This window comes from Rhamphochromis longiceps, linkage group LG20, assembly GCF_057381845.1.
Source record: "Rhamphochromis longiceps isolate RC_006_pf linkage group LG20, R_longiceps_female_GT1.1, whole genome shotgun sequence".
Classification (NCBI taxonomy): Eukaryota; Metazoa; Chordata; class Actinopteri; order Cichliformes; family Cichlidae; genus Rhamphochromis; species Rhamphochromis longiceps.
The window spans coordinates 27,273,384-27,292,237 of NC_140576.1; the positions used below are offsets into that span (position 1 = coordinate 27,273,384).

At 40.6% G+C, this 18,854-nt stretch overlaps 1 protein-coding gene across 2 annotated transcripts in view; it reads right to left on the minus strand.

Annotated features, from left to right (window-relative positions):
• The window catches only part of LOC146645513 (metabotropic glutamate receptor 7-like), a 75,412-nt gene that overhangs the window by 16,094 nt on the left and 40,464 nt on the right, over positions 1-18,854 (minus strand). The window contains exons 6-10 of one of the 2 annotated variants that reach the window (XM_085393517.1): positions 17,111-17,161; positions 16,223-16,360; positions 14,246-14,446; positions 7,632-7,771; positions 1,976-2,911 (exon numbers count right to left, since the gene is read on the minus strand). In XM_085393517.1, coding sequence (XP_085249643.1) covers positions 1,976-2,911; positions 7,632-7,771; positions 14,246-14,446; positions 16,223-16,360; positions 17,111-17,161 — 1,466 coding nt within the window. The remainder of the gene's footprint in view (positions 1-1,975; positions 2,912-7,631; positions 7,772-14,245; positions 14,447-16,222; positions 16,361-17,110; positions 17,162-18,854) is intronic. The other variant, XM_085393518.1, reaches the window with a different exon arrangement.

Sequence of the window (18,854 nt, forward strand, 5' to 3'; positions counted from 1 at the left end):
AGTAATTAACTTGAGAGTGGTGAGTATCCGTCTGAGCACATGCAGGTGCACAGTAGATGCTCAGTGATCTTTAGTGTTTTTGCGTGGTTTTTCTCTACGATGCCTGAATGGGCAAACACGGGGAGGGGGTGTCACAGGTGTGGGAAATGAGGGTATCTAAATGGTGTGGGCTTTAAGAAATTCCACTCCTGCTGCAAAACAACATTAGGTCAAAGAGTCAAAGGCACTATCAGCTGGTGTCATGTCAGCCTGGTATTATTAGAAAGCATTTGATATTTGAAAGAGAGATTAGTCATATATGACTGGTTGCGTGGCCACATCTGCACATGAAAAGACAACAGGGCAAGGTATTAGAAAGTGAGGATGCGCTCAAATGCGTCACGCTGAGACTCATTTAGCCGCCAATTGTATATTTCCACGCATATCTAAACACAAGCAATTACACACATGGCACCGATCTAATCCAATCCCCTAATTACACTATTTCTGTATTTTGACATTACTTACAGGGAGGTAATCATATAGGCATCCTTTGAGCCAGTAAGTACAGTTTAAGCAGTAACAGATGTGAGGAAAGCGGGCTGAAAACTTAAGCATAAGTCGGCTGAAAAGACAGAAAAGTTAGCATCCCTTCAACTTGACTTCACTGCAGCTTTTGCAAGGGATTTTATCAAGACATGCTCGGGCACTTCTCACTAGCAGTGGCTGGGGAGTAAGCAGAAATGCACCCTCAAAGGCCATTACGCCAAGCTGCTGCAGTGTGAACCGGAGGTGTGTGCGAGGCAATGATCCAGTGCGAGGAAAGAGTTAACTGCATAAGGGGGAAAGATAAACACATTACTGCTTCGCTAGTCGCCGCAAGTAACATAATGAACTCCTAATCGCTGCTGAGGGTGTAATTCATCTATGAAATCAGCAGCAAATTGAGATGAGGAAAATCAGCTTCTGATCCATCTCATGTGGTAGCTTAGCAGGAAGGATATTGAACGGCGTGCCTCTCAAAAGGTTAGGAGCAACACTTTCCTGTCAGCATCGATATTCTGTCAGTGGAAAACTTCTCCTTGGCTTCGTCTCGTACTCACGGGCCTGCTGAGAAGCACGCACGTCCAGCGGATGAACGTATTTGTATTCTGCGCAGCGCTGGCCAGATAAGCAATGACTAGCAGAGAAGGTCGGAGTGTCATATTCTCAATCAACTCCAGTAGCACACAATGTCAACTGCTTTGTTGAGTAGAGTGCAGCTGTCAAGAGATGGAATGTGTTGAATCAAATTTCTATTTACCCCCTCATTTCTCTCTGCATTCCTTCTCCTCTTGGTCCTCATCGTTCTCGTCTTCCACCTTTCCACCTGCCCAAACTGCTTGTCTCCCTCTCCAGAATAAAGCGTAATAGTATATGTTGGGCCCCAGGCATGAGAGCCAAAATAGCATCTGGAGCTGCCAGCATCCCCTTGTGTATCCCTCTCAGGCATTCAAGGATTCTGGTGCTTACCATCAGCCCTTCCTTTGTCTTTACATGTCTATTCCCTGAATGTCTGAGCTATGTAAATATGAACTCAAAAAGAAAAGAAATCCATAAATCACGTAGTCACTAAATGTATTTGTGTGTTTGCACGAATATGCACATACATGAATATGTTTGAACAAGATAAAAACGGGGCCAAAGAAATCCAACCACCCATCCATCCTCTTCTGCTTATCATTATCAGGGACGCAGGGGGCTGGAGCCTATCCCAGCTATCATACGGCGACAGGCAAGGTACATCCTGGACAGGTCGCTAGGGCTAACACAGAGAGACAGATAACCATTTTCACTCGCATTCACATCTATGGGCAATTCAGATTCACCAATTAACCTAACTCCACTACTGGGGATAGCGGGGCCAAAGAAATGAAAGTGAAATGTGTGAGGAGGGAGAAAGAGACAGACAAAAGAGAAGTCTGGTGACAAAGAGAGAGAGAGAGAAATGACTCACCTTCTCCGCTGACTGTGCTGTGCCAAAGAAAATCGGGATGAAGGCCAGCCAGACGATGCAAGTTGTGTACATAGTAAAACCAATGGGTTTGGCTTCATTGAAGTCTTCTGGTACATCCCTCGTCTTGATAGCGTAGATAGTGCAGGTCACCATCAGCAGGATGCTGTAACCCAGGGAGCAGATTATCTGTAGGTCTGTGATGTCACACTTGAGCACTCCGCGGGCCAGCCTGGGGTTTATGGTTTTCTGTTCATCGTAGTCGATGATAGTGTTTGGAGGGTCAACAGCAAACCACACCAGCACCCCCAGCAGCTGCACGCAGATTAGACTGGAAGTGATAGCAATCTGGGAGGTGGGGCTGATGAAGCGAGGAGCTGTCACTGTCTGCTTCCCCTGCTCGAAGATCCGATAAATACGGTTGGTCTTAGTAAGCAGTGCGGCGTAGCTGATGCACATGCCCAGGCCCAGAAAGATCCTCCTGAAGGCACACACGGCTACGTCAGGCTTGGCGATCATGAGGAACGTGATGATGTAACACAGGAAGATGCCAGTTAGCAAGACGTAGCTCAGTTCTCTGCCCGATGCCCGCACGATAGGCGTGTCATTGTAGCGGATGAAAGTTGCCATGACAAAGATGGTGGCGATGATGCCAAGCATGGCCAGGAAGACGGGGATAATAGCCCAAGGGGAATGCCACTCCAGCTTGACAATGGGGATAGGTTGGCAGCTTGTTCTGTTGGAGTCCGGCCTCATGTCATAGGCACACAGTCTGCAGGAAGTTTCATCGTACTGGTACTGGTAGCCATCGCAGAGCTCACAGTGCCAACAGCACGGCATGCCCTTTACTTTCTTCTTCCTCTCTCCAGTTTTGCAGGGCAGACTGCACACAGAGATAGGCACCTCCTGCTCCCCATCTGGCCACTGAAGCTCCTCCAGCTGGGAAAAATGTGAGACACCACAGGATAAGGGGTTAGCAACAGTGAGATAAGCAAGTGATACCATGTGGGTATTGGTAAGCAGCTGTATTTTGAGGCAACATAACATTAAATTATGATTTTCCTTATTTTCTGCCATACATATACACTGCTACAAGGGTGGATACTCATAATAAACACGGCCAAAGTGTTTGAAAGCTTTTGTTCAAGTAATCCCCTGAACTAAAAGCCCCCTTGATGTATTGAAACAGTTAATAAGGTGTCTTATCGCATCATATTAACTTCTCACTTGTTGCTATATTCTCAAGCTTATGAAGTTGCATTGCAAAAAAAAAGTTCAATGCAGTCTAAACGGTAGGGAGGGAAAAATGTGTAGAAAAAAAAATGATGAACCTAATACAGCACAACATCTTTCCTGCCAATTTCTTGGAGGGATTGCCTTTTCTAATACTTGAAAGTAATTGAAATCACCATGGCAACAGAGCCTACCTTTGTTCAGTGAAATAAAAATAAAGTGATGTGAAATGCAAAAGACATTATGTTTTAATACAGGAGCCAGTGAGGTATGAAATACGTGATGAGAAGGAAGGAGAATGGGATTTGGGATTGCAAAATGCTTCGGTTAGACTTTGCACAGCCATTTCTAGTTATGATTGAAAAGTGCAGTATACAGACACACTATCTGAAGGTCTAAACCAAAGAGGCCCAAAGGTGTTTCATGATTTAAGCTCAAACTATAGCTTCGATGTACAAGCCAGCCCTTTAAAAAAAAAAATCCAAGAAGAAATAGAATTTTAAGACTCTTACATATTTTGCTAGGGAGTTAAAAAAAGAAAAACTTTCAAAGTACTCTGAGCTGATCTTTTTATTTATTATGAAAGTATACTGATCCGTGACTTTAAAAGAAGCAGAAGATAAAAGATACACCAACACGCTTTCGCGGCAATATCAGTCATCAGCAGTATCACAGAACTAAACCGAGTCCAACAAAAACAAAAGGTATTCTGGGGCGCAAGTTTTAAGCCTGAAATACATCAATGTGTCGAGGTGTATAGAGCAACATAACAATCACATGAAAATGAAGAGGGATTGAATTTAGTGATTATTTTTTGTAGCGTGCTTTGATGTTAAGTGTATTCATGACTTAAAGACTCCCTGTCGAGTTTCTGACTTCCTTGTTGTTGCGTGTCCTCATTTTGTTTGTCTCAAGTGTACTCATAAAGACGCACACCAATATGCATGTGTAGTTTAGCCGACGTGTTCCCACTGTTTCGCTTATCCGGTGCAGATGATGGCAAAGAAGACAATTGGTTGTTTAAGGGAGATGCACATACATTACAGACTTTTTTCTCCTGGCCCATTACGGGGCTTCAGGGTTGGCCATAACTGTGCCAGAAATCATGCGATTACTTCCAGAGTCACAATTTTGATTGCTTAAGTGCTTTCGCACTGAGAAGTAAGGCTAAATGCAGTGCATCACATTTTCCTGGCTCGTGCAATCATAACTGTCAAAATTTGAGTGTGTAGAACTGCACACATCTCACACTCAATGGCTGTCAGCTTGGCCATCCAACAGCTTTTACCGAGAAAGCTCGTGAGTACTGATGCCAGTGCAGCGCGAGCTAACAATGAAAGATTTACTAGCTTTACTTTTTTTTAGGCATTGACTTTGCTGGTGTTGTGGTATTGATGGTGTTAAAATGGTTTTCTTCACTGTAGAAGAAGTTAGTACTATGATTGGTTAAATGTTCAACTTGTGAGCGCTATCGAGACAGTCATAGTTAAATGCTGCCGTTGTCATTTCCCATAATTTCGCGACACTTTGCTGTCAAATTAAATCTCTCAACGTATTTTCCTTTTTTTGTGGTTTGTTTTTTTAAACCATTTGATCAACAAGAATGTGTTTCATGCTTGACTTAATAAGATAATAATATCTGCATTACAATGAGGGTGATTATCACTGATGTGCCATTTATTAGACTTCAGTGATACGCACAGTGCGTTTTAGTCCGTCGGACTGAATGTTTGTTTTTACAGAAAATCTCTACAAGGCAGCATCAAAGACCAGCAACATTTAGGAAAAGATTATCTGTTTTTTTCTTATTTACTTATTTATTTTTGGCTCACCTGCTCAATAAATATGAAGATCGAGCCTGCAGCCTGTTATCTTAACTTAAACCAGAGACATCACATCTAATACTTATGTGACTGCCAGACTTAAGGAAAACACAAGAAATCCTTCATCATCCGCAAACATCAATTTATCAAATGTACCATTACTTTTCTTTTTTTGTAAGGTTTAGAGAAACAAGATATAATGAGACAGTTAGTGAAATCTTTTTTTTTTGTCCTTGCTTCCTGCAGCTCAAACATTTCTAAGGAAATATTTTGACATTTTTGAAAATACACTATTTGTTGCAGTCTTTCTGTAGACTCAAATGGGCTTTAACATATCAACAAAACAAAAAACACTTGTTACAAACTTCAAACACTTATGGCTTTACAGTCAGACTCTTTAAGATTAACATGGATTGGTTTTAAAAAATTGCACCAGGTGCAAATACCATCACATATGACATGAGTCTGGCATCACCTCAGGTGATAGCATCACCTCCTCCACATGTGGCAACTGCCATTAATTGCACATGCAGATATGCACCCCACTCGCACACAAACGCGCACTCTCACACAGCTGCAGTGTGTTTGCGATGTGTGCACCTGTATGACGAATGTGTTGTTTCTGTGCTGTCTGGGTAGATTATCATCTGCCATTTATCTGAGGGCATGAAGGTGCCACTTGTTATTTGGACAATGAATGGTGCTCTCTGGAAAACCTCCCGATTACACACAGTGTGGAAACAGTAATGAGACCAACAGCTCTGTTGCCATGGAGACCAGAAACAAGATTTTTGACACCTTGGACTTGCTATGGAGGCTGCTATTTGGGTTTTGTTTTATTTGTTAATTTTACAGTTAATTTGAGTTTCTGCGAGCTGGAACAGCATCGCATTGAATTTCTTTATTGATCATCGCAGAGTGTATCAGGGTGCTCATTCCAACGAAACCTTTAAATTAGACGGCGCTTACAGAACGCAGTAACACCTTCTTTTCTTTTCTTTTCTTTTCTGCATTAGGATATAATTGTGTTGTAACAGCATTTGGTTTGTAATCACACTAAAACAGAACGAAGAAGAAATCTCCAGCAGCAGACGTTGTTCCACCTGTTCTATCAAATGCATTTGGTTTAGTTTAATTCTTGTCATCCCCGAGAACCATTATGCAAATGTTGACTCATCGGTATGTAAATGTCATGCTTTTTTTTTCTTTTCTTTTTTTTCCTAATCTGAGTTACAAAGAAATTTCAGCTCAGGTTTCATCCTATCATATGGTAAATGTCGAGCCATGTTTGCCTTGAAAAAATAAGAACTCATCAGTTTCTTTATTGCCCACATGAATCACCTGAGCCCATTTCTCGTGTTGTGACAGTGAGATCTATTACAGTGGCATGAAACCAACTCCCTGCACTTAAAAAAGCAGCTGCAGCCTCCAGCTTTGCACCTAAACCCTATATTAGACAGTAGGTGAATTTAAGTTCCAAATGCAAAATCCATGTTGCTATTCCATGGGTTCAGCTTTCATTTGGATGTGCCAAAAATGTCAAACAACTCACACATCCACATATTTTTAGATTAATATCCTTCCCTTTCCCTGTAACGCACCCAGAGCCGTCATACGGTTTAACTTGTACTTTCATTTCATCTGATAAAATGTGATCATAGACTTTCATCGTGTAGTGCAGGAAAGCTAGCGAGCTGCAGTGGGAACACGGAAGGTGTGTATTTCAGGTGTCACCTTCCAGCGACATCTTTGGTAGCTCTCTGCTGCCACAACACAGAGTATACGGACTGACATAAGTTAGCTTCCACTGTACACCCTCAGTCCTCCAGAAGATGCAGTGAAAGAATAATGATATGCAACATCAGTGAGAGCTCAGCTAGCTGGTTTTCTTTTTATTTCCTTCTTTCTTTTTTAATATTGAACTCCCAAATCGTGTTGCTTCTGATGTATTAGTCTTGCCCAAACATTCTTTCACTGGTGGAAACATATCAGATCTTTTTAATAACATACTAAATGTGACCAACTAAAATCCTTTTATCCCTTTTCATGCACTAGATTTAAAATAGTCTGGTTTCCCTGCATATTTTTTCTTTCCTATTAAAAAAGCAGCTTTCAGGATATTTGATAACTTTTAACAGAACCAAGTTTCAATTATGGTTATAAACATTTTTTTATTAAGTCTAAAGTAACTTTGTGTAGGACTTTGGAATATGTTTAACATTTGGCTTACATTGGAGAGCAACACATCAGTTGAAATGTGTGTGCGTTTCTCTATTTGTTGCTGGAGGAAAATATAAGACCTGAAAATGATGAAATATTGTCTGCTGGGTAAAGCAAACACGTTATTTTGCATGTTAAATTGCAAACGCTCATTTTCTCCACCTGAAATACATCAATCAGAGTGGAAGTAAAAATGTCTGCACCTGATTTGTTTCCATAGTTGAGATGCAAAAAAATGCACACCTTGAGAGATTTCAATTTTGGAAAACACAAAGTCCTCGTGCTGTAGAATCGGCACACACATATCCCTTATCATCACGCATGCCAACATTTGCAAACGCATGCCTCTTGTCTGTTTCATCAGCGGCTGTAAATCATCATACCCTGAGCTGGAGGTTCTCCACCCACTGCCCTACCACTTTATACTCTGGGGTAGAGGAGTTGGTCATCTGGAACTGGAACAGGTCATAGCGTCCTGGAGCATCGCCATTCTTGTTAAACACAACAGAGGTGCCGGCACTGCCTGTGCAGAGCAGAGCAAGAGAGAAGATGCAAAAAAAAAGAAAAGAGAAAGTGTTAGACGTTGGTGTGGAAAAACAAAAAACAAAAAACCCTTTACCTCGTTTCTCCCGACTCCTTGGTGGCCTACAAGGACAAAGCAAAGGAGTCTGTGTGCCTTTCTCCAAATATAAACCTCCAAAAACAAAGACGCATATCTTGAACCTTTGTGATAATAACAGACAAAAAAAGTCTAGAAAGCTACTAAGCTCCCTACTGATCACTATAACACTTTCTTACCTGCTTCCTATTCATCATCACGCCTGCACAATGCCCACTGGCAGAATATATTCTCACATTTAAAACATGGTTAGTCATGTGGACTCTCAACTTTAATATCAAGAACTGGCTGCTGCTCCTTAAAAACAGCGCACACCTCCGCAGATTAAAAGTAGTGCTGCATTTCAGTCACACTCTGGTCAACAACTGGGGACGTAAGGAGGACAAACAGGTCAGCCAAAGCATCTTCCAGTCCCCATCCGCTCTCAGTGTGCAGCATCCAGGCTTAAGCGGTGCCCTGAAGATTTCACTAATTAGCTTCCAGATGACTGTGGACATCTGAAACATTTAAATATCTAAGGTTTTCCTTATTTGAACTTCTGCAGGCTCTCGAGCCTGTCAGTTATTTTAACACTGGTACACGTGTTAATGTGTGCACATTTTAATGCAAATGCCAGTCAACGTGAGTTCTCCTTTACAGCAGGGAGCGCTGAATGACATTAGCAGAATAAAGGTTGTACTTTATTTCATACATGAGGTCTGCATTGTTGATGAGGTCATTTCTACCACCTCACAATGCAGGAGGGAATGAAAAAAAACTGCTGTATTTCACAAGTCTGTTCACCTTGGCAAAGCATACAGTGGTTCACATGCACGGATGGCGATACCATTTTTGAAATGGGACAGGGGGAGCCTGATGACACTTGGCATGGGAATTAAGTACTTTAATAGCTCTGGCTATAATAAGTGAAGAGAATGGACCACGAGCATATGTCCACAACACTTTGGGAACATGTTGTTTTTTGTAACTAGAACAGAGCTTGTGGCTTTTGGATGGAAGGCCACCACACCTTCTCCTTAGTTTTCAGCCAGAAGGGAATTTCATCTCCCTCCAGTTTATTTTTTTTTTCCAAGGACATTTGTCATTGAACACTCTACAAAAGTTTCAGGCTAAAAGTCTCTTGTTAAACAAGAAAGGCAGACGAGGCGAGAGAAAATCCAATTTCAGAGAACAAAATAACCAGCTTTTTAAATAAAATACTGTGAACAAGCACCCAAATTTTCTTTTTGACTTTGTGACACGATTGTGTATTACAAATGAAAGTTTGTGGCCCTTACAGTGTCGATGCAGAGACACGAATCTCTCCCATTTTGCGGTTATGCAAAGTGACAGCACCATATTCCACATTACCACTACAGAAATAGCAGCAGTGGAGCCATTTGACCCACTGATGTTTCAATTTAAAAGTAGAACACTAATTCATAGGCATCTGTGTGTCAGCACAGAAAATGAAGTGGGACGGGTGTTCAGAATTAATTCAAGTGTATTGTCAAAGGCGTACTGAAAACTCTGTCGATATGAAAACCAAACCCAAACCGGGTGGGCGGCAGTCACCGTCCTGTCACTTCGGCTTCCACCAAACAGAGAGTAGACTTGTTGACACAGTGTATAAAGATGTTGACAAGGTATTGACACCAGTGAGCAAAAGCTGTCACAGGGTTAACATTCTTATTGCACGCCCCAGCAAAAATATATAGCGTGCGCAAACACACAGTCATTCAGTAAAGTCACACGCATGATTGGGCACTTGGCGCTCAGTTTCGGCTTCAGAGCAAATAATTAAGTGGCGTTTCTGTGTGCGCAGATAAAAGGACATTAGAAATTCATTTTTATATTCTATTGCCTGATATTTTCAAGGGAACAAAATGCTTTGTGTAGAATCCTAAGCGAGAATGCTGTCTATGATGAAAGATTTATGCATTTGCATGTGGCTCTGAACTAAGACATGACAAAAGTGTACTGCTGCTGTGCGGTGCAGAGCAGTGTGGGTGGACTAGGGATCCACTGCTGTGTTTCTCTCGCATCATTATTCTCTCATTATTTTTTCCTTCTGCCTCTCATTCTTCAGCTCTGTGACTCCAGCACGGTGGGGAGATCAACAAAGGAGGTTTACACTCCTTGGCTCTCAAACACGCGTTAGCAGCGGCACACACACACAGGATAATGTGCATGGTTCCAGTCTAAATGCAATAAGGGGCAGCGAGATACGCCTGACAGAGCACCAACAGAACAACCAGTTATAAAAAGGTGTGAGATACAACAAGGCAGGAAGAGGCTGTGGAGACTGAAAATGGAAAATCTTATTTTTGGTTCACATGAACTTCTTTATTTGTCATTACCAAAATGAAATGTTTTCTAAGGCCAAATGACAGAAAAGTCAGCAGCATGAATCCAGATGGTTATCGAGGTTGGGCAACAGCTTGTCAATCCAGTGCATGAATCTGCACTTGGTTAAGGCCTTCTTGAAATATTTATATTGCTCTGTCGTTTGCATATAGTCTGCTGCTTTAGTTCCACCTTAAACTCAGAGGGCTTCCTGCCTGCTGGAACTCTGCACTGCTGCCATAGCGACAGTGTTAAAGAAAGGCAGGCGGCTCTTTAGCCTTTAGCTCAATAACACAAGTTTGCTTTCACACTTTTTTAGTATAGAAGTATTTATATGGTGTAATTAACCTTGTTAAATTTCATCACTGCAATGCTTAGTGTCAACCAAGTGTCACATATACATACTTTTAATGCATCGGGATAATTTTAGTGCATAATATCACATATTACCCTTAATATTTCTACTGATATAATTTAATTTTCAATGTCAAGAAATATGAAGAAAATAAAGCACTGATTTAATAAAAAGTATTATCTGAAATCACAGCTTTCATACTGAAATCAACTTCTGCAGCCAGAGCCTTGCATTTTTTTCAGTTCCTCAGTGTTTACCAAAGTCTATTTTTAATGCACTGAATATGTTGCTTCATTATGATGAGCCTTGATCTTATATACACCAGCCTGCTGCTGTAAATACTCACTATAGCACCAAACATCCATCCATCTGCAATTAATACTAGTCCTTTAGTACCTGAAATATATGTAATAGATAGATATTTTCTTAGAAACATTAAAAGTTTGTAAAAATCGCATGTTTTCAGTGACAACAGTGAGCTTGGTGATATCCTACGAGTTGAATTTTTGCATTTCATCATTTTGCAAAAAATTATTTACAGAAAAGATTCTTTACGTGACGCCTACAGGTCAAAGTTGGTCCTTTTGGTGACCATACTACTTTATTCACCCACTGTTTATGTCATACATTTATACAGCAATGCAGGACAGGACTAATTTCTTCTGATACAGCAGCTATAGCACACTCAATCGTCCTAACACTGTCAAATACAACCGGTATTGAAAACTGCAACAGCCATTTCACTGATGGTTAAAAAACTATAAAGAAGCAGAAAATAAAAACCCATCCTCTGAATAGACGCATTTCAAATGCTAACAAAAACTGTTTGACGATTCCCTTTTTCCTGTGCAGCCCTCAGTCAAATGCTGCCTCCCAAAATTGGCACTCATTCATTAAACCTGGTTCTCAAAGTTTTGATGAATGCGTATTTGCAATAACAAATTTTTAAAGCAATTTAGTTTGGTCTGTTGTTGCCTGGATGATTGCAGTGTGTCATTAAATGTTTGTCTTCGCTCTACCTTAGTTAGTGTTTTGTCCTCTCTCTCTATGCTCTCTTTTTCTTTCCTCTTGTCTTTCCCTCCCCCCTCAACTGGCCACAGCAGATGGCTGCCCCTCCCTGACCCTGGTTCTGCCAGAGGCTTCTTCCTGTTAAAAGGTAGTTTTTCCTTCCCAATATCCCCAATATACCTATAAGTGCTTTCTTATATTTCTTAATTGATATGGTTTTCTACAAGATAGAGTCTTTAACTCACACCCTGACGTGACAGCTGATGTGATTTGGGGCTACATAAATAAACCTGAATTGAACTGAAATGCACTGGATAAAAAAGCAAAGAAAATCAGAGCTCTGTGGGAAAGAAAAAAAAGAAAGAACTGTGTTGCTCGGTGTATTACTACTTAAATAACAAAACACTGCATAATTATGGGATTGTTGTGAAAACTGTTAACTCTTCCCTAACACACGCCTTCTGTTTTGACTGAAAATGACATTGGGGGGATGGGATGTGACTGAACAACCTTATTTGAATAGATAGAACTAACACGAACAACAGGATCTCTGAGCGAATAATGAAATGAAATGGAAATTTAGTCTGATTACCACGCTAGAAATTTAATTGTTCAAATTCCTGGAGCTGCACGTGAATTAATAACAGCAGTAAATATGCGCTGCAGGTTCAAGGAAAATCAGAGGGTTGATCTCTGTTTTAGAGTAATGAATGCATTCATCTGAAAGAAAAAAGACTTGTGAAACTTTCATCTACTTTAATGTTGCAGTAAAATAATATGCGCATATTACTGTTTGAGTCATGCTTTTAAATAAATGAATCGAATGTTCCTGTTAATTTTCAGTTATAAGATAAATGTTTAAAAGACTGGGTCTCCATCCATCCATACATCTCTCTATCCATTTTCGTATGCTTATCGGTTTAGGGTCGTTGGGGTGCTGGGGCCTGTCGTGAGGTGAAGGGTGGGGTACACCCTAAACAGGTTACCAGCTCATATTAACACCCGGCCAATTTCGATTCACTAAATAAGCTACCATGCCTCTGGACTGTGGGAGGAAGTCTGAGTACCCTGAGAGAACCCCCTCACAAGCTAGATGGCCTGTGGAATTGAACCTACAATCCACAGGAGAGGATATGCCCTTCCAAAAGGAAAGGAAATACTGCAATCTCAGGTAAATCCTTAGTACAATGTGCCTTCTGAGTAACGTAGCCAGAGGTACACTATTCCTACATATACTACACTGCAGGATTTTGTCATACTACTTAAGGAAAGTGTCATTTTTATCTGGGTCCACTTCTAAAGTTTTGAGAGAAGATTATAGCCGTGCTTGAATCACTAGGATCTAAAAGCTAGCCGAATCTTATCTAGAACATTTTGTGAAGACACCGTGTACTTCAAAAGAGCCTTTAATGATCACAGGCTGACATGCATGCCAGCAGATTTGTAATGACAAAGGTTTCTATGTTTTAAATTCGTCTCCCAGTCTCTCTTCTTCCTTTGCTCTCTGCATTTTAGAACAGCTGTCATTAAAAGCCGTTCGGCATTAATTGTTAAGGATCCTCTGATTTCTGCACAGGGATGAATAATGTAGTTATTCAAGCACAGGTAGGCCCATCAAGTATCATATCAATGCAAAATGTTACATATCTGACACATAAAAACAGAGGAGGTAGCCTGAAATGGCTTTTATGGCCATTAAGTTGTTTTTTTTCTTTCTAACTCACATGATGTGCACACAAAGCAACTAAAATACTCAGGAATTAAGTGTTAATTAAAGGAACAGTCTGACACTCATATTTTAAATATGATTAGTCTTCTTATTGCTACAAGTTCTAATAAAATACCGACATTATTTTTTGTCTTTATAACCACTTTAACACATGCACTGCTTTCTCAATACTGGCTGTATGCTGGAAATGCAAATGTCCAACTGAGTCAGATAGGATACTAAATGGTCTTGAGTTTCCTTGGATAAAGTCAGTGAACTATCTAATTGCACTCTGGTGCGAACAGTACTGATAAATATGCAATAATCCATGTGTTTTGTCTCCTGCCTTCTCTATCCAGACAGGTCCCCTCAAACCAAAACTAATTAGACTTGATTCTCCCAACACTGCCTGAAATTCATGTGTCACAACTTTTAAAGTGAGAATGTAGCTGGACAGTTGGTTGGAATATCGAGTGAAAAAAGAGGAAGCTTCTTTGTTTTTGTCCAAAACCTACCAGCACCTGTAAAGTGAACAATGCTGACCCTGCTTTTGCTTTGTTATCTACCAGAAACTTTATATAGTCTTTCCTCATGGCCCAGCAGTAATCCACAAAACCGTAACAAAAAAAAAAAGACACACTGAGAGGAACCTGGCTTTTTAAAACCACAATATGCTCAAAGATGATTAATCCATTAATGAATAAATGTTTGCACAGCTTCTCTTTCAGCTGATTCTATTATCCACTCGCTCAAAAAGAGAGCTTGAAAGATGCTGGACAGAAACCGCTCGTGCTGTTAAGTAAGACAACAGCTGCAATGTTGATAAGTAGCTGATAATTGAATTTTGACATGGTTTATTCTCAGGCGTACAAGCTTTAAATGCAGTCCAAAATTCTAAACACTTAAGCGATACCATAATTGAGTTTGTTTTTGTTACCCGCGCAGCCTGTAAACATCCGAACTTTTACAGCGTGTCACTCACCGTTGAAGCTGGTGTTGCGTATGTAGCTCAGCAGAGTTTTTCCCTCTGCTGCCTCCAACCGCGGACAAACGCCAGGATGATCAGGACATAAGTCCCGGTGCATCTTGTGGAGAGCGTGGGCCATGGCGTACACTGCGTCAATCACAAACTGCACTTTGCCTTCCTGCTCATACTTGGAGTCGATCCCGATGCGCTCCTGGCCTGAGGGAGGAAGACGAAGACGAAGACTAAGAGCCAAATGCATTATGAACCATTAGACGTTACATTCCTGCAGCTCTCCCTGTCATCTCCAGTTCCTTTTTTCATTCCTCAATTTGCCGTTTGTTGTTCTTACTTCAGTTTTGATTCTGAAGGAATTGCACCTAAAGCGACAATGTGGCTCAGGAAATAAGAAAACACATTTAATTCCCACGTGGAAGCTGGATCATGAGAAAGTGTTTATGACAAATACAGCAAATACATTTAATTACTGCAGGGCATTAGAAAGTAATAAACGCCTAATAATTGACCTCATTTGTCCCATCGGAAAGGTGATGAAGATCATGAACTTTAGACTCTTCTACAGGGGCCCCCCGCCCTTTGATACCCCCCTCCCCCGGTGGACTGCCCTTTCACTGCAGGCTGCTGTAAAGGTTCTGCCTCGTCCTGCTGCCGATACACCGACTGAATATGTAACGTACAAGCTCGACAGGATTTTTGTTGTTGTTGCAAACTCAATTGTATTTCAAAGCGTGAAATTATGGAAATTATAACAACAAAAATACTACATCTCCTTTTAATGATGATAATCATCATCATCATTATCATCATAATCGAAATATTCACACTCCTACTTAACAAAAAACAACACAAAAAAACCCTGCACCATCAAAAAGGAGACTGAACGATGATTTCCTCCTCAGTTATAGCTGCTCACAGGAGACCTGAGTGATGATAATTGGCAATACAGCATAAGTATATAAAGAATGCAGAATATTTCAATAAAATAACGAAGTTCAAAAGCGATCTGCGCTGACATTCTAGCCCATTTCTAAGAACATACATTTCTGCCCACACATGACCTTTTTGATTTTCTGAGCTCGGTACAAGCTGCTCAATGGACAGTCTTTGCAGGGAAAAAAAGCCTGTTGTTAGTATTTAATATTCATAAATATCAACTCAGCTTGCAGTTTGAAAAGAGCCAATATATAGGCATTTGTACAGCCATTTTCAGGGGAACTGAAGAAAACATAAAAGGCATTTACAGTCATTTTACAGAGCTTTTGTGGGGCTCACTAAGTGGAAGAGTATTGTCTCTGACACATGATAAAAGACACCAAACAGGCGATTATAAAGGGAACAAAATCCTTCAGGAAACAGTAATTTGTGTCACGCTGCTATTACCATCATCACGTATGCAAGCAAGATTAATAGAGCATCCCACATCACAGGCATCATCCACATGGATAATAGATGAAGTGCAATGCCTGTCACGCCGTTGGCAGGCAAGTTTAGGTAAAATGAGCATGAATCACTGTAAGAAACAAGCCTTTCATTAATACTACTAGTACCAAAGCAGAAGACATAGTTTTCTGTCACTTTCCAAGCTAAATAAATTAGTCTCTGGCTCAGTTACTGTGCTGAGCTGCCAAGGTGACTGTGTTAAGGGGGGAATTGAGGGAATATGGGATTAAAGAGTTACAGGACATTAGCCACAAGAGGAGACAGTCTGCAACTGTAGAAAGACACGTGGTGCATTATTTTTCTAATAATAAACTCTGCCTGTCCTGCACCCGCTGGATAGAAACACCTGGTGTTAGACTTTCTGGATACACAGCAGACAAAAAACAAAAAAAAACTAAACCCTAATCGTTTACCTGCAGCTTCAAGTGCAAGCAAAAGGTCAAGTTCGAATCAACCGGGCGCTGACGTGGGAGAGTGAAACTACGCATCACCTTTTTAGTGTACTGCAGAGATGCTCATAATTGGTGCGCGTACCTGTGCATTTTCGGCTGGTATCCTCTTTCTTTGAGGCGCTCAGCAGCTTGCAGTTGAAGTTTTCCTCCCAAAACTCGGCAAACCAGACATTCCTGCGATTGTTCTCGAGGGTGAGTGCAGTAAAGTATTCATCAAACCCTGGAAGAGAGGAAAGAGGAGAATGGCTCAGTTCCGGACCAATTACCAACCAATTCAGGGCTAGAGGAAATGTACTGAAACTTTAAGCTCGGTGGTGGTGGTGCAGTAGTGCTGGTTGCTAGGTGTAGGAACAACACTACTTCATCAAAATTTGACTTTAGTGGTTCCTCTTCCTCTCAAGCCCCGTGGAACTTTAATCACTTCTTTCATCTAGGAAATTACACTAATTAAAAACCAGGATGCGGAATAAATAACGCAGGGATAGTAAGTGATGCCAAAGCCCGCTTCCTCGGGCTACGAGGAGCTGTAGGTGCTGAGCAGGTTTTCTTCACTTCATAAAATCCATTACAACGGAGATGGATTGAAGGCGTGATATATTAACTTAACACATATTTCAGCAGGGCTTTGGTGCCTGTATGAAGAATCATCTTTATGAGAAATAACCTGCTGCAAACAAAAAAAGAAAGCCTGTGTGGTGATTTTTTTCTCTTTTCTGTGAAACTTTACCACCCAATGTGGGTCAGCGAAGCGAGCTGGGACAAAACTCCCCCGCAAGCACCATGGTGCAGTCATTTTTTACTGTTGTTTCTGAGCAAACAGCTCTATCTACAATGGGGTTGAACCAGTTCTGGAATTCTGAGCTGATATCTATGTTTAAAATAACAATCTGGATAATCTCTAATGGCCATAGTCACGTCCTTAGTTTTGCTTTTCTTGTCATTTCCCCTGTGATAGACTGGTGACTTGTACCTCGTCTGTCGCTCAGTCGCAGCTGTGATAACCTACAGCCCCACTGTGACCCTGCATTGGATAAGTGGAAGAAAATAGATGGATGGATGTTATTTCCCCTTTTGTGCCAGAAAAATCCAGAAATTGTCATTCCAAAAATATTGCTTTTCACTGTTTCAGTCTTTTAATTCTTCATAATGGCACATTCGAACATTTAAAATCAAATTGATGCAAAGCCACAGATAAATATCAGTCATTGCCACTGTTAAATGTCAGCATATTTGGCCGACAGGCTGATGTCGTCTGATATATTCCATAGCATCCCAAATGACTGGAGGAGAGTCTGAATTCCCCATTTTAATGTCACTGTGTATCCACTCTTTGTTATCCAGTCCCATTGGCTGAGTTGTGGGTAAAGGTAATAATGGCTAATCAGAGCTGAATGACTCAGCTGATTTTCCTTTCAAAGACCATCAATAATGCATGGTGGATTAATAATTTTCTCACTGCCTCCAGAGTGTACATTTGTCCTGGCTAGACCTCCCCTAATTAAGGAAAGCTTCATAAAACCCAGCCTTTCAAATTTCCTCAATTGTAATGATGAGTGGTTATTAGGCCTGTGACACTGAACAGAACTTAAAATAGATGGCACATGCTGTGAATATTTCTGTGGTAAATTTTGCATGTCCTGGCAAATGAAGCTATATAATTCCCTTGTTCGCTTCCATTTTCTTCAGGGCAGACTTCTTCAAACTGCAGTTTTAAAGAATAACAGAGTCGTTAATGACATTTCATTTAGACATTAATGATATAAAATGTTAAAATAGTCCAAAAAAAAAAATTGTGTACTATTAAGGTTTTTCTCAAAACCACCATTAAGCGTCGCTTTTGATAACGAGGCAGTGCTTCTGTAATAATTTTAATACCTGTGATGACTTCCAGAGATGAAAAAGTTTACAGTCACTTATTTCTGTGTTTGAGAAAAGAAAAAATAAGTCATTTTATTCTAACTGACTTTAGTTTGGTCTTGTGCAATCCACAGCCAAAGATGGGAACAAGGACACGCTGGTTCTCTGCAGGATGTCAAAAGTCATTCAGAGAGATGTAGGAAATTGTTTGCTGAAGCAGAAATACATGATGCAGAGGGAGGTGAAGTGGGTAGAAAGAAAGTAAATAAAAATATGTCCTTGTTCTTAATAGTCTTTGAAGATTGCAGATTTTTGATCAGTATATGTTCAATGATGTTACAGGATTTCTACAGCATACTTTTTTCACTGCAGTCCAATCTGCTGGATGACACGACGGTTAAACGTAAAAGCGATCGTTCACTTTGATGAAACAACAAAGAACTATGATTCTGGAGCATTTTAAGATCTTTTCAGCTCATTACTTGGGTTTTATCATTTTCAATATTGACTTTTGCCTTTGAAGATGAATTCATTTTCATTAAAAACAACAATACACTACCCGTGAGGCACCCGGGAGTACTCGTGCAGCCGTTAGCAACTAGTGATTGAACACTGAACCAACCTTTGGTTAGAGCCATGATCCTAGAAAAAGGCAATATGCACCATCTGAACTTAATAAGGTTTCACGTTTATGTGACAGAACAGCAAAGACGAGACAGGAAAGTGGGGAAAAATGTACGACCTGGTTAAATGGCACAAAGAATATGTATATGTTATATGAATATGTATAATACACTGTGCTAAAACAATAAAAAAAAATTTTGGACCACCATTAAATGTAAGATTGTTGGATAACA